The following is a 16,476-nucleotide window of genomic DNA, read 5'->3' as shown; positions in this document are numbered from 1 at the left end:
CATGAGTAAGTATCTGTGTGCAGATGTACAGCTCTTTTGGTTTCATGCAAGTCCTAGCAAGATCAAAGTCTTAAGTACATCATGATCCACAAGCACTAAGGCAGAAGAAAGGGAGAACTGGGAAGGGACTGTATTCTAGTCTGTTCTTTTAAAACAGGCCTGCTTGTATTTACATTGAGGGCAATGGATTTGCGAAGCTCAGCTGAAGTATTATATTTATAAACCTTAGTTTTTTTACCCAGAAATATTGCCTCCTAAAAGGTGGGTAAAAGTAAACATTAAACTGACTCAGCTTCAACGTTGTGAGGATGACTATGGAAGCTCTGTAAGCTAAGTGAGAAAGGGATGTGATTTTTACTCCCTTACCAGCACACTGTAAATATGTCTGCTTTTCAAACATGTAAATGAAATCCTCATGTTTCAGCAGTTCATGTGCAAATATTATCCAAGGCAACTCTGCAGGAGTTTTTTAAACTTTTTCCTTGTATTTCCAGAGCATCATTCAAAGACTTCTGGAGCTACAGTCACTTCACAGTTACTCAGTTTGTGGCTGCCCATACAGTAAACAAAATACAAGATACCAAACAGAGCTACTGCAATCCTGTTTTAAAACACAAGGGACTTGCCCAGGTGCAATGGCTCCCTGAGCACAACACTCTCTCAACTGCAGCATGTAGACTGCATGAGGCTTATGCTGTTTGGTCACTAACCCTTTATGCATTAGATTAATCCACATTTTCCAGAATAAAACTCAATGATTTTGAAAAACAATTTCAATTGCTATTAAACTAAGTTTTAAATTTGGCATAGGGATTTAGTGGCACTAAATACTAATGGAAGATGCAGGAATAAAGAGTGGAGCAATTTATAACAGAGTGTATTGATTCAATTATTTTCCTGCCTTAAAATGCATATGCTCATAAACATTTGATTTGGGGCACTCCCAGCTGATATCACACTTGGAACAGCAGATATCTACCACGAATAAAACTCCTGTTGCAGCTCTTCATTCTTACACTTGCGAAAGACAAACGCATGATTTGTAAAATCCTGTACTTGTAAAACTGACTTAAATAAAAATTTCAAGCTACACAGTAAATATGTAGAGCTTCAATTGATTTACTGAGTAATATTTTGGGAATTATGGTACTCTGGCACCAGGGAAAAGAATTCAATGACATTACTTTCTACTACAAAATCATCATGCTACTCAATTTGAAAACCCTGTGCTTTTATTAAGGACTAAGGAAGTCATTCATCACCAAGACAGAGATTCATATTGCCATGCAAATCCTCAAGCACAATGAGCAACACAGATGTCAACACCAAATATAAGGTAAAACCACTGAAAAAACAGGTACCTGGGCAGTGCAACAGGTAAGGAACTGTTTCCCATAAAGAGAGATAGAGAAAAAGAAATTCTATGGTTAGATTGTCTCTTCACAATCTGACTACTGGGATTCACACAAGACCTCCTGACCTACCTCATATCCTAATTAGCTTTAGGTCCTCTACTGCTCCTGAAAGGGAGATGAGGCTCTAGCTCTAGCCAAGGATATGGAGAAGGCTCACTCAAGCACATGGAGTGCAGTTAAAAGCAGACACACTTTCACAGAAAAAGTAACCTACTCTTTGCAGGTCCTGCACTTTTAGGAATTGCTTTAAATATTACAGGCATAACGTTTTTTGGCAGAAAATTATATCTAAAGGGCATGTTTCTTCAATGGTTGCATTTTGTACAGCAGCAATCATCCCAAATTGCTTCTCTCCACAGCATCAGTGTGCACAGGAATTACAAAGGAACAAGAGAACTCTAGCTGACAAAACAGTCTCTCTGCAAAAAAGTAAAAATGCTTCGCACCACGCAAAATTCAGATTAGTCCTATCAATAGCTGTGTGTGTACTTCATCCACAGAGTCAATACATAATAAAGTTCAGTATGTAAATAGTGTTGGAAAGAGCAGAAATTAAATAGGTATGCAAATATAATTTTGGTTTGTATTGTACTGTTACTTGAACCTACCTTTTCCTTGATATTTACATGAGAATTGATTTCTGCCATCTTTATTCAGAGGAGAGTAGTGTCTCTGAAATGAGAAAAAAAATCAAAGAGATTAATTGGGAGGTTTTAGTCCCAACCTGTCAAAGCTACACCTGTAATGACTAATTGCATATGCTTACCTGTAAGCATTAGAGAAAAATGAGAACACAATGTCCTGCACAGCAGTTCTCAATCCTGCCAAAGGTAAAGCTAGTCCAAATTTCCTACCTTCCCAAGATTAGTTCTGCAAGCACATTTAAAAATGCCTTATAGCTATGACTCTGGATAAAAGGCATATCACTTCTCCCAGCCATGTCTCCCATACCCTGTTCTGAGGCTATAAAGAGCAGGAGTACCTTAGATGAACTCAACAGCTCCTGTTTTCTCATTCACCAGCATCCTCAATTTTTGCCAAAAGAATGTATCAATTAATGCAGTCCCCAAAAGCAGCTAAATGTGCCAGGAGGGTGGGCTGACAAGTGCTGCATGGCTGTTTGTTGTTTGTTTTTAATTCATAACTAATTCAGAAGATTTAGTCACACAGCTCCTACTGAAACTAACAGGGTTGGTAGATTTAAATCTCTAAGTCTTCTCTCAAAACTTGGGCACATGAATGGAATTTGCATATGATTAAGAAATCCTGCAATATGCTTTCTATTTCTAGTTATGTGGCTGGGTAATTGAGAGACACTCTACCACATGATGAAGAGTTAAACACAGGGAAAGGAGTCCTGTTGCCTATTCTTGCTTCCATCAAAACCAACTGCCTTAAATTTCACTAAGGAACAGAGCTGAATCTTCACATTTTAAAATTAAATAACATATACCAAGAATTCCAGCAAAGACTAAGTCAAATGAAATACAATTTTGGTTTGGTCTCTTTCTCTAACTCTATTGTACACTGATAAAAAGGTACGGATATATGAGAACGAACCCTTAAGTTCGTTTTAAAGTAGGAACAGCTCCTTTTCCCTATTTGAGCACTTGCTATGTGGACTGATAAGTGTTCCAAAAATTCTTCTAAATCTCTTTTAATGCCCTTAGCAATGCTCCCTCAAATTCTTCTTTGAAACAAAGAAGTTTAGTAGAGTTCAAACTCCAGAAATTAAGCACGTTTCTTGCAGTATTCACTGACAACTTTTAAATCTTATAATTAATTTCTGTATGCACCCATTTTCTAACTAAAGAGATGAGAATTGAGGAAGCACACGGGGAAGAGATAACAGGAAGAAGAAAAAGAAGTTCATTTGAGATTTGGTCTGATGAAGAGCAAAAAGACAAAAGTAACCATTTCCATTGCCAGCTATTAAAAAGACATGCTTGAAATAAGTAAGGTTGCTCGTGACATCTCCATCTTACTGTACTATGAAGAGATGCTCTATCAGAACTCAAATACCTTTTACCTGTATTAAGTCAGTGGCCCAAATGCTTAGCCAAGACTGGAGTCTCACTATGTTTGATAAGCCTCCTTGGCAGCTGGGCCGCTGTGTCCCTGGGAAGCAGACACTGTTACTGTCTGCGGGCATCTCAGAGAGGAAGGCTGCCCTTCCTGCCCCTCCCTACATCGAGAATGAAAAAGCTCAAATTAGTTTCTTTGTCAAGCCCACCCAAAGGCTAGAAGCAGAATTAAAAACATCTGGACAGAGCAGGCAGGAAGATCACTCAGAAGGTAAGTTCAGGGCAATTCCATTTCCAATATTTAGTGTGTTCCAATAACAAAAGAAAGGTGTTGAGAAATGCTTGTAGCCTGTACTCTCTAGACAATTTTTTTTAATGTACTTCTTGTCTTTTGCTGTCAGCTATTTCTCATGCCGAAGGGGCAAAGAACATGAGATATAGGTGATAAATTTTCCCATGCAGACTGGAAAAGTCAGCTCTAAAGTTACTCTACGTCTTCACCTGCCTTGCTGCTTCTCATAAAAGCATGGCTTCTATCTAGTGACATCAAACCCACGCTGGACGGGTCCTATTCTCTGTTTAAGGGGTAAGTGTATGGTAAGGATTAGTTAAGGAATCCAACTGTTTTGCTCTTGTATCCAGTACAAAGCAGATTTTGTAATGTTAGAGACAACTGATCAATGCACTCTTGCCTACTGATTCAAACACACTTAATCTGATCCAGAACCTCAGAGCAACATTAACAAGAAAAAGTTCATCTGTTCCTGAAGAACCAAGCATAAAACACAGAAACAAGCTCACTAAGGGAGGTAACAAACTCTTCTGGCCTTCAAAGTTTATTAATCTATAAAAACCACTAAGTAATGGGAAAAGATCTTTGTCACTTTAAATCTTCAGGTTCTTTTTCAACATGTGCTATTAATTCTGTACCAAAATTTAAAACTGCATCTTGTATGAAGCAAATGAATCCAAATAATGATACTTTGTGAAACCCTCATGCCTCTCAGCTAAGGTTTCTTCAAAGATACTAGCTAAGTAATTCTTGAAATTTAAATTAATTTTGCTGATTAAACCCGACTACTTAGCCAATTCTACTCTTCGTAGCAATGCTCTGACTTGATTTAAAACCAGACATAAAAACTTCATTCAACACCTTGCCAGAATTTGATGTGTCTCTTCTCTGCCGTACACTGCAGGTGTTTCTATGATTATAGCCTTCCACCAATAAATGTGGTGCTGATTCAGCTAGCTTGCAACTGCAAGCTATTTCAAAAAGACCTGGCATACTACACAAAACATACACTCTGCTTCTTTCTTCCTTTCTCTTTTTTCTTTCCCTTTTAAGATAAAGAACTAAGAGGACAGCAGCTTTTACAAATGGACCCATTTCTCTGTACTTCACATACTTCATTAATATGCATTTTACAACTGTCAACATGAAGATGCTAAAACTGAGTTGGAGCTATTTTTCATTCACCTTCTCCAAGGACAGATAATTGAAATAACATTTATAAAACACTTGCTCGTTTATATAACTCAGTCCAGCACTGCTTGTTACATAAAATACAGATGATACATTAAAAAGAAAATGTCAATGCTGCACTAATTTTTAAAAGCATCATCCTTTATGGCTATACTTAATAGCTAACAAATTTAAATTTCTCACTGTAGCACCAACTGATTTATTGACTTAACTAGTGTTTTTTCTCTGGTGTTATTTTAATCTCAGTGTTTAACAATTACTTCGTTTCTGTGGCAAAAGACTACAGCATATCCATAATTTTATGAACAAAATAATCCACTGAAGTTTTATCTCCAGTCCTCAATATCTCCTTATCTTCTTGTCCTCAGTTCTTCACCAAAGCTTCTTTCTGTGCAAGTTGTGGAACATCAAAATAGGACCCTCAGCTGAGCCCAAAAGGGACCTAAAGCCAATGGAAAACAGTACATGTTGCCAACAGCATGCAGGCAAAAGAATGTTTGGAGAAAGATCCCTGATAGAAAATTTTCTGCACTGGCCAAGCTTAAGTTAATACAAGTACTAAATTTAAAACACAGAAAACACTGTATAAGAGAGATTCTCAGCTTGAATGTCAGCTTACATGCTTTGTCTTTCTCCACATCTCCTGCTTGCATTTTTGCTCCTGAAATGTCATTGCAAATCATGCCAAAAAACTTCCAAGAAAAAGAAATTTGTGAAAAAAATCCCAACAAACTACAAAATCCCTTATATAAATGGGTCATTAATTTCTGATATAAATTTCCAAATGCATTACCTGCAGCAGGAGATCACTCTCAGTTTCTCATTACATCCTGACCTCAAATACTGACAGGGTGTTTTTTCTAAAGCTATTACACACACCCAAATGAGACATTTCACTTGCCTTGTAAAATGAAGCATTTCAATTGCATTCAAGGGAATGCTTCAGAGAAGACTGGACTACTTTTGGCAGAGTTTTACTTCTCTCCCCTACCAAATGAAGCAATTTGTATTTGTCTATGCAGTTTAAGCTACCATGAACCTGAACCAGGGCATCTATGGTGCTGGCACCTACTCTGTCCTGCTCACCTTAACTGTAAGCAGCAACGTTACAGGCAGACAGTTACAGGCAGGGCCTTTAGCCACTGCAGAAAAACATGTCAAAGCTTACCTGACACAGTCTAAGCTATGTGCCTGCTGCCTCAGCCTTTACAGAAGATTCCTTACTGTCTCCAAGCAGCAGTGAAACCCCACTGCTGCTGCGCTGAGCTTCCAAAGAATGCCCACCACCTTCCCACTGGTGCCAGCACCAGAGGCGTTTGGCCCACAGACACCTTCCAGCCAGCCAGACTCAGGTAAAGCTGACAAACATTCCATTCTAAACAACATTATGGATGGGGGGGATTGCCTGCATCTCAAGCATCAAAGAATCACAACAACTACTCTGTGTCTTGCCACTGCTGCAAAACCAGGCACATTTAAATTTCACACTTTCAAACTCCGTCAGGTGCTACCCACTCCTAACAACAACAACAACAATAACAACAAAATCTCCTTGCAAATACAGAGAGTGGAAAATTAGTCTATAAAAACATGAGGGTTGCCAGAAAGACACAATTTGTGAAAATACCCAGTCACAGTAAAGTCTATCAGAGTAGAGACTGTGTGTGATACCTGCTGTACCACTTCTGACATCTGAAAATACAACTTTGGAAAGGGGGATCAGAAAACTCCCCATTAAACAGCACCTAATAATCTGGTGTTGGGAGGATTTCCCATCTGTAGGCTTATGGATGAATGCTTTCCTACACCCAAAAAAGGTCTTAGTTCCTCATCTGCCCACTGCAACTGTTTCCTTTTATAAGGAAATACTACCCCAGTAAACCAAGAATTCCAGGTCTAAATGACTTGACCCTTGCCAATGCTTCCCTAATCCCAGTCACTGAGTGAGCTTTGTCTATTAAGAGAGAAACTTGAGCTGACAAATTTGTCACTCAAACTTTTTCACGAAGCAGAACAGCATCAGAATATGAATTTTAATTATTTTCTATTTTTAATTACAGATAATTTTCTCATTTCCACATAGTTCAGTCAAAATCCCCCAGCTCCTAAAAGCTAGACAGGTATGGGCAGAACAAAGGAATCGCAATTTTAGAGAAACTTCAAAATATAACAAAAAAAAAAAGCTAAGTACCTGCGCAGGTTTTGGCTGGGATTTAGTTAATTTTCTTCACAATAGCTCTAACACAGGGATGTTGTAGATACTGCCAGCATTTCTTACACAGCATTAAAGCCTTTTCTGCCCCTCACCCCACCCCAGCAGCAAGGAGTCTGAGTGGCACAAGAAATTGGGAGGGGACAGAGCTGGGACAGCTGAGCAAAGGGATATTCCATATCATATGATGTCAGGCTCAGCATACAAAGCTCTGCCACTCAAAGCTCACTCCCATGGGGAGGCAGTGAATGAGCAGCTGTGTGGTGCTTAGTTGCTGGCTGGGATTAAACCGTGACAGTATCTAATGAGATTGTAGCAGCCTGCACTATGCTTTCATCTTCTCTATTTCTACCTTCTCTACAGAATTACATCTCATTTTCAAATAAGATTCCTATCCATCCATATATATTATATTACACTGTCTTGCCTGCAGACTTCCACATGGCCTAGGTAAAAGCAAAACCAGCAGAATCAGAGACACATGGCCTCCATTGCACATTTCACTGTTTCTCATTATAAAGAAATGCTACTAGAGAACTGCAGGCACATGAAGCCTAAGATGAACACAATTTTTCTGATGCAGTTTTAAGCTAATATTGTTGCACCAGAAAGACTGAAAAAAACCTGAGAGGCAGATTCCAAAATTCAAGCATTTCAGAAAGGAATTATTTTGGTTTTCATTCAGATCTTATTTAAATAGAAGAAAAAATTAATTAGGTCAAATGGGCAAACATCAGCATGCCACTGTGTGTAAAGCTACAAGAAATACCAAGATTCAGATATTTGTCTTCAGTATCTTGAGATTAGCAACGGGTATGATTTTCTATTTGCTGTAGTCTCCCGTCTAAAGACAAACATAATAATTAAATGCATAAACATAACCAGAGTCGGGAGCGCCCAGCACACATTAACAAGTATCCTCACAGCTCTCCTTTGAGTCTTTTGTGGCACTAGGAATGAACACATCTAGTAAAAACAACCTAAAATGTTATACATACAGAACTGGTGTTCTCCAGTACTGTTTCATATCTTTCTAATGACTGCATGTAGAAGTTTTCTATGCACACCATCATTTGGTATTTCCTGGTTTTTGGAAGTCTGAGATTAGCCACTTCAGACTAGTTAAAAACCCCAGATAAGTTTCATGACATCTGAGGGCTTTAAAATCCTTTCCTTTAAATGCCTGCATAAAGATATGTATGGAAGTGCACAAACATTCCAGAATATTCCTCATTTGCAGAGTCCAGTCCCGCTACTGTCCCCGGTCACGCTTGTCTCAATCACAGAATGCAGCTGTTGCCTCTGCACTCTCCCTCCTGCTCAGCTACTGCAGCCAGACTCTACTGGTCACCACACTGTGTCTGAAACCCATTGGCTGCAGATCTGAAAACAGGATGCAGGAAATAAAGCATCTCACTGATTCCACATGTAGCTCTGGATTCCTACAGAAAGGAGGCTTATGCTCCCCCATTGTTTATCACCTTCTCCTGAGGATTTCTGAAATGCCTGACTACACAGTCTGAGGAAGAAGCAATGTCTCAGATCCACAGCTTTGCAGGCTGCTCGCTTGGAAATGGGCAGTAAGGGTAAGGGTTTGGAAAATGTGCAGTGACACATCAGAACTCAGTTATGCTACTTAACACTGTAAAGTCCATATCTGAGAGATCACAGACCTATCTGCTAAAAATAAAAAAGGGACAAAGGTGAGAGTGGGATATATGAGGAAGGACAGACCTTAGCACCTGGCTCAGCATCCTTCTGTCTCCTATCCTCCTCAGAATTCTGCCAAGGGCAGGAATGGCTCTAAGTAGATACCACAGACACACTGTCATGTCCAGTCAGTGTTGCAATCAAATGGTTAGGCATCAGTAAGTTCTGTACCTCATTCTGATAAAACCCATTGCTCTTTGACCTTGTTACGCTCTCCCCCTCCTAAGCAGAGATGGTACCATCCATGTAACCCAGGGAGAGCCTGTGCTTCTCCCCTCTGGTCAGCTGACTTGCTTCCCTCTCCCAGCTCCAGTGTGTGAGAAGCCAGACCACTGCTTATGTGGGCAGCACAGGCATTAGTGTTTTCACAGAGATATGGTGCGTGAGGGGTCCTCAGGTCCTCCCTGCACTTGGTGTTGCAGCTCCATTATATGAGAATCCTGCAGAGGAATGCTCTAGCCTTTAACAGGGTCACAATAAGACTGGGTCAAAAGAAAGCTACTGACTGGCATCTCTCCCAACTCCATTAACATTTCATTCAAACAGTTTACAAGTATTCAGTGACATAACCACATCTTTTGATACTGACATCACAAAAGATTCTGGCTGTATTTTCTATCACCGGTCACCCCTGGGTATAAGCAAGGTGGCTAGCAAAACCTCTTCCTGTACAGCCTTTGAATCCTGGGTCTGTCCTATCCAAGTGAAGCTCTTCTTTTACACAAGTTTCAGTGTGGCTTCCCCAGAGACTGGTGTCACTGTGTGAGCTGGTGCTCCCTCATGACAGGTGACTGACACCCTCAAACAGTGACCACCAGTTACACTGTTACAGACTACCAGTTACAGGGACCTGGAGGTGTAACAACCAATTCTACCTCTGTAGAATATACCTTGGGCTAAAAAGGATCCAAACCAGTAGTTTATATGAAGGTCATTAATGCCATCCTGCATCTGAGCAATGGAGAGCAATTTAAAAAGCACATAAAGAAAGGTCAGCTCTGCATTATTTACAGCAACTTACTAGAATGAAGAGCAGAGCTGCAGGAGGGGACACATGCAAATCCTGTGTAGAGCTATGTTTCCATTGTTTCAACAGATAGGTACCAGTGCAAAGTAAATACTCTGTAACTGCTGACATATACACTCACACATATATATGTGTGTGTGTGTGTGTGTGTATATATATAGGCAGAATATATTTATACAAAGAATGCATAAAATGCTTTATGAAATTATCATACTATTAACTAAAATAAATTTGAAAATAAACTAAGTACCATTAGTTTTTAAAAAATAGCATTCTAAAACTTCCCCAAAACATTGAAAAACTTCCCCAAAACACATGTGGCAGTACACCTCTTAAACAAAACCTAGGAATTCAAATTCAAAAAAATATCAAATTTCTGGAAAGGAGTCTTGCACAGCAGCAGGCTTTTCCATGAAAGGACATTTTACAGGATAGAAGAGCAATTTCCTAGTGAACATTCAGGGGACTTAGGCACAACTTCTGAAAATTCCTCCCATCCTCTTTCCATACTGATTAGGAGCCAAACACTTATTTTCAAGCCAGATCCTTTCTAAAATTGCATAACTTGCCATGTGAAGCAGAGTCAGTAATCTAAAGCCAACATTTTTCCACCTAAATTAATTTACAAAACATGTGTTGGAACTCCCTATCCAGCTGGTTTTGTCACCTGAACAGCTATCAAATATACTGCTAAAAGTCTGAGTGGTCAAATGCACGTGTAATTCTAAACTGAGGTGACAGCACTTCCTTTGCTCTTCTTTTTGACCCATCCAATTTATACCACCCATTTACCAGAGAACGGAACACTCAGCAACACCAACTCTACTCCACATCAAGATGCTCTAGTGAACTACAAAAATACCAGAAGGCTGAAATAGTATAAGGCAGAAATTCTCTTAACAATTTTTCATTTCATGGTAGGAAATTATTGACTCATTAAAATCCTTTGGAAATTTTGGAAAAAATGAGGAGTCTTGTTCTAGAAATGTTTGTACAAAGAACATGAAATAGCTCAAATAGAAGAGACAGAAAAAACTCATCTCAGCAGCCCAGTGACAAGAGAAAGCCTCCAGCCCACTGAAGATCTAGTGCCTGTTCCAAACCTGCCTGCTGCTGTACCAGAAGAGTACTTTAACCCCTAGGCCATTCTTAAAAGCAAAGGATTTTCTCTAAACAGTTTTCCTATTTCCCTCCAACACATCTATGAGCCTCCTAGAACCAGGTAAGAGCCAGCAAAGGCATATCTCCACTCCAGAGCTCCAAAGGCAGGAAACTCAGCACCACTGCATAGCTACCACAACTACCCAGTGGGTGCTCAGGATCAAATATCCACTTGCTGGCTTCTGATGCTCACCGGTTCAGGGACTGCATGCAGGGGCTCCATACCCTCCCCACTCTGCAGGACAATGTTGCTGGAAGCCTAGAGCCTGTGTTCTGCTGGCTGGCATCCTAAAGGAACATCTGCAGAGCATCACTGTGATTCAGCATAATCTGAATTCCTGGTTTTACTATGTATATCATACTAGGAGAGCTGAGCCCAATTGACAATAGATGAATTCAGCTACATGGTCAGTAAACAGTTTTCTCTGATAGGCAGGAGGGAGGGATGTGGTTCTGGAAAAAAAAAATCAGACTGAGAAAACTCACTTTCCACAGTAAGACTTGCCAAAATAAACATCAGCCTCTTGCTTCTCCTCAAACACCTCAAAATATCTTCCTAAACATACAGATAAAGAGCAGTGAAATAGCAAAAACCAATCCACTCCAATTCTACATCTGCATGACCCTCCTGCAAAACAACAGAAGAGGTTAACTTTCAGTTTTTAGAAATGAGGTATTATCTTCCAAGCTGTTCTTGCCAGGGACTTGAGCTATTAAGCCACTTACGCTGGCTCCTATTTCAGCTCAGAACGGGGTGCCAAGAGACAGCGCTGGCTCATTTGCTTTTGCGGTTGCCCAAATGTGGACTGCTACAAGAGCACAGCATGGGAATGCTAACAGGCAAGGATGGAAAGTGGGAGCACCACTCACCTCAATCACAGTGTTTTCTCTAAACAGTAAGAGCAGAAGTTAAAAAGCGAATGTTAGGAAGTGCACAAATTCACACCTGTTTTGGACATCATTAATTATCACAAGGAATCAAACTTCTACCAGCAGACTGGCAGAGTATAGTAAATTTTCAATGTTGGAATAAACCTCAAGTTCAAAGATAGCCTGATTTCTGGAGCTATTCAGATTTCAGCCTTCTTTCTATTAAGTATTCAAAGTCCACGTCACCTTGCTTTCTTGCTCACACATCTCTGAAGAACCAGTTTACTGTTGTTAGAAGTGCAAGGCTGGCTCTCAGCAAATATAATCCTTTGAATTCAAAGAGCTACATGGACTTGAACCAGCTGCTTGCTGGTCCCACAGGAGCCCCTCCAGCTGCAGACAGAGAAGAAGTCAGCAGAGCTGCCCTGACCAAGCACACCAGGAAGCACCACAGTCATGATGAACTGGCAAGTTTACAGCGAGTTTGGGGAAAGGAAGCATTTTACCAGAGCTCTGAAAGCGCTCTCTGAATAAAGGGCTTCTGAAGGGAGCTGATAAGGCCGGGTGCTCAACTGGAGGCATGACAGACCTGAAGAAGCCTTAGTGTGGTGAGACCTCAGGTAAATAACATATATTCAAAGTATAAACAAGCATACTTTATGAGTCAGTGAGGTTATGCATATGCTTGAAGGTAAACACCTGATTTAAATGTGGCAAAGCAGTCTGAACCTTCCAAAACCAAACACTGAAATTAAATGCAGTCTTTCATTTTCTATAACCAAGTCACCTCATATAGCTCCTTTGAAGAAGATGCAAATTTTTCCTTAAACAGTATTTAAATTATTATATATTATATACATATGTACAAATACAAAATATATGTACATAAAAGCTCTAACAAATGTTTATGAGTTTCTCTAGTAAAATCACCTGATGTATATCCACAATGAACAGACACAGGCCCAGCATCATTCCCATATTAACAGTACCTGTAGAGTCAGACACTACACTGTTTTCACCACTGACATTTTGAAATTCTCAGATTTACAACACATAACAGTCTTCCTCTCCTCCCCCACCTTCCTACTGCTGAGGAAAACATTGATTTTCTAATGTTAACAAAAAGTATTCCTGGAAACAACAACAAAAGCACATAAATAAGTTAACCAATAATTGCTTATTGTTTCATACAGTCCTTCAACCTAATTGCTATTACACATGAATAAGCAGCTATTAGAGCATTCACTGGACTATGAACTGCACTTTTTAGAGGTAAAACCCAAAGGAAACCCATAAATTTTTTCAACTGAAACCCACACTACCTAGCAACATCAACATTAATTGCAAAAGTACAGTCAATCAATGCAGACTGCATACTGCCAAAAATATGCAAAAGTGCCTTAACTAGTGCCCCCTTCCATAGCCTCCCCAGTAGTCAAGGGACAATCTCAAAAACTTTTCTGTTTCTGAAGGTCAATAGCATATGAAATGCTGCTGGAATGAATGAACTGAGGTCCCTGTTTAGACAGATATATTAAGATTTTGGATTTTTTTTTTAAATTACAGGTTTTTTAACTTGGAAAGGACAACCCAGAGATAAAGCTGACTAGCTGCAACATATGGACAGCAAATGGAGTAATTTTATTAATAGAATAAAAAGAAAATATTTCATTTATTGAGGAAAATTTTCAAGAAAACAAAAGTATGTATTATTGTAAGGTGTTTTTCTCAAAGCCAGGTAAGCTCACTTACACTGTATAGCACAGATACACATTCTAGAGCATCTTTCAGCTCATTTGCTTGTCTCTATTCACCATAAATGATCTATCTTTGGCATGCCAGAATCCATGAAATGATAAAATCTGTGGACAAACCTTTACTTTGCATCTGTCCAGAATTTCTGAAGATGAACCTTTAACACAGCTTTGGAGGATAAGATAAAATACTACTTGCTGCACAGAATTCAGTGTTCAAGAGTTAAGCTTTAACTTGTAGTTATCACTGCAGGCCCTACCAGCTGAAACTCTCAGTGTGCTAAAGGATGCCAAACCCACTTTACTTGGGCAAACATGGATACCAGCAGGTTTCAGATACTGGATTGGGTTTGTGTGACAATGTTTTGACAGTGGAGGGGTTACAGGCTTGGCTTCTGTGAGAAACTGCCAGAAGTTTCCCTCGTGTCCGATAGAGTCAATGCCAGTCAGCTTCAAGATGCACCTGCCAATGGCCAAGGTCAATCCCACCAGCAACCACAGCAGTGCCTCTGGAATAAGAGTTAAGAAGGGCAGGGTGAAAAAAGCTGTGCAGAAGCAATTGCAGGTGCAAGGAGGATTAAGAAAGAATATGTGAAAGGAACAGCTCTGCAGACACCCAGATCAGTAGAGAAGGAGGGGCAGGAGGTTCTGCAGGCATTAGAGCTGAGATTCCCCAGCAGCTCGTGGAGGACACCACACTGGAGCAAGTGGATGCCTGAAGAAGGCTGTATCCCTGTGGGAAGGCCTCACTGGAACATGCTCCTGGCAGTGACCTCTGGACCCTTGGAAAGAGAAGCCCATGCCAGAGCAAGTTTGCTGGTAGGACTTGTGATGCCACGGGGGGCTCACGCTGGAGCAGGCTGTGCCTGAAGGACTGCACCCCATGGGAAGGGACCCTTGCTGGTGCAGTACAGGAATCCACACTGGTGCAGTTTGTGAAGAACTGTAGCTCGTGAGAAGCCCGCTGTTCAAGAACTTCACACAGGGCTATGTTCCCTGGCAGGAACCCCACACTAGAGCAAGGGAAGAGTGTGGGGAATCCTTCCCCTGAGGAACAAGGATCAGCAGATGCAACGGGCAATGAACTGACCATGACCCACATTACCCACCCACCAGCACTGCTCTGGAGAGGGGTTAGAGAAATTGGGAGTAAAGTTAAGCCTGAGAAGAAGGGAGGGCTGAGGGGAAGGCATTTTTTCTCATCATCTTACTTTTATTGACTGGTAACAAATTAAGCTAATTTATCCAAGTCTGGTCTGTTTTGCCTGTGATGGTAATGGCTGAGTCATCTGTCCCTGTCCTCCTGACCCATGAGTCCTTTGTTATGTTTCCTCTCTCCTACCCAGCTGAGGAGAGGAGGGACAGAGAGGCTTTGGTGGGCACCTGGTATCCAGCCAGGGCCAATCCACCAGAAGCACACAAAAAAGCACATTTTCTATGGGAATCTCAAAATTGCTTTAAGTGCTAAGTCTCTCATCTCACTGCTGTTAATTAGCAACATTACAACAGCACTGACAAGCTCTTATGTATTGCACATAGGCACTATCAAAATCCCCATGCTGGTTAACAGTTACCACACTGAGCAAGCCAAAGTCTCAGCAAGTCAAACACCCAGTATCTCAACTTGCTTTAATCATCCTGTCAGCAGTAAGAACTGCAACCGCCAGACAATAAACTGAGCTAGCTAGGAATTTCCCAATCAAATGGGTTTTGTTGGGGTTTGGTGAAGCTACTTCAGCATAGCCAAAACATTTCTCAAGCACCAGCTAAGCAAGGGTTCCCCAACAGCTAAGTGAAATCCCTGTTAGCCAGCTATCCTTTCCCAAAAAGCCCAAATCACAGCAAAACTTGAGATAAGCAAAGTTCAGCTTAACACAGCAGGAAGTTACTGTGGCTTGTGCAGACACAGAAGAGCTGATCACAGCATTTATTATCAAGTAAAGCGTTGTATCGGTCACGCCTTTCCTTCATTATTCTACAGCCTCACCAAGTAAAGGCAGAGGTAACTCCTGAACAGCTAGTCCTCTACAAATTGTCTGACTGTATTTTCATGAAGCCATTCACAAAGTTATCAACTTCATTCATAATGAGCAGTCCTGGCAGTCACTCATACAGATTTCTTACTGTAGACAAAAACACAGAGCTGCCACAAATTCACATCTCCAAAACAAGCAGGGCTGGCTCTGCAGGCAGCAGATATGAGACGTGACTGCATACTGTGGTTAACAGAGCTCTGTCACTGGCATCCACAGAACCTAGGACTTTGGATGAAGAGAGCTAGATTTATAGTTGCTCAATATTTGGACTCTCCAATAATGGAGGACAAAAAAAACGACCCACATATGAGACACAACTTACACAGGATGAGATTCAGCTCCATTGGCTGTCTTCCTTAAACATGAAATTTACTTGCCAGTAACACTGACACATTGCCAAGACCTGAACTTTCTCTATCACTATTTTTCCATGGGTTCTGCTCACTAACTGAGTTCAGATAGTCTAGCCACCTTGCTCACAGTCAGAGCACAGCAACAGGGAATGCTTTGGCTCTTTTTAAACTGCCTGAACTGTGCAGTTGGAGAAAAATACAAGAACTCTTTCACCACTTTATCCCCACGTACACCTCGCTTTTGGACAGGGCACAAATTACTGCCTTGATCCTCCCTTGTAGCAGAATACACGCTCCATCCTAGTAGCCCCAGAGAACATTTCTTCCTTTGCTATTGAAAACAAAAATTTCCATAATTCTTCCAACCTGCTCCAACTCCTGCTCCATAGAGGGAACAAAAAATGGAAATTATCACTGGCAAAGAAAAACTA

The 16,476-nt window shown here is 40.6% G+C and overlaps 1 protein-coding gene across 4 annotated transcripts in view; it reads right to left on the bottom strand.

Moving 5' to 3' along the window:
- Positions 1-16,476, bottom strand: part of SPATS2L (spermatogenesis associated serine rich 2 like) — a 75,930-nt gene that overhangs the window by 37,526 nt on the left and 21,928 nt on the right. For 3 of the 4 annotated variants that reach the window (XM_054277827.1, XM_054277825.1, XM_054277826.1), the window contains one exon: positions 2,024-2,087. In XM_054277827.1, the coding sequence (XP_054133802.1) occupies positions 2,024-2,062 (39 nt within the window). In that variant the 5' untranslated portion in view covers positions 2,063-2,087. Of the gene's footprint in view, positions 1-2,023; positions 2,088-11,225; positions 11,255-16,476 lie in introns of those variants that run through there. The other variant, XM_054277828.1, reaches the window with a different exon arrangement.

The sequence above is a fragment of the Melozone crissalis genome, unplaced genomic scaffold (genome assembly GCF_028551555.1).
Source record: "Melozone crissalis strain CALT ecotype California unplaced genomic scaffold, PUWL_Pcris_2 ptg000023l_1, whole genome shotgun sequence".
Classification (NCBI taxonomy): Eukaryota; Metazoa; Chordata; class Aves; order Passeriformes; family Passerellidae; genus Melozone; species Melozone crissalis.
Note: the sequence above shows the minus strand (reverse complement) of the source record. Positions and strands in the feature narration are given on the sequence as shown.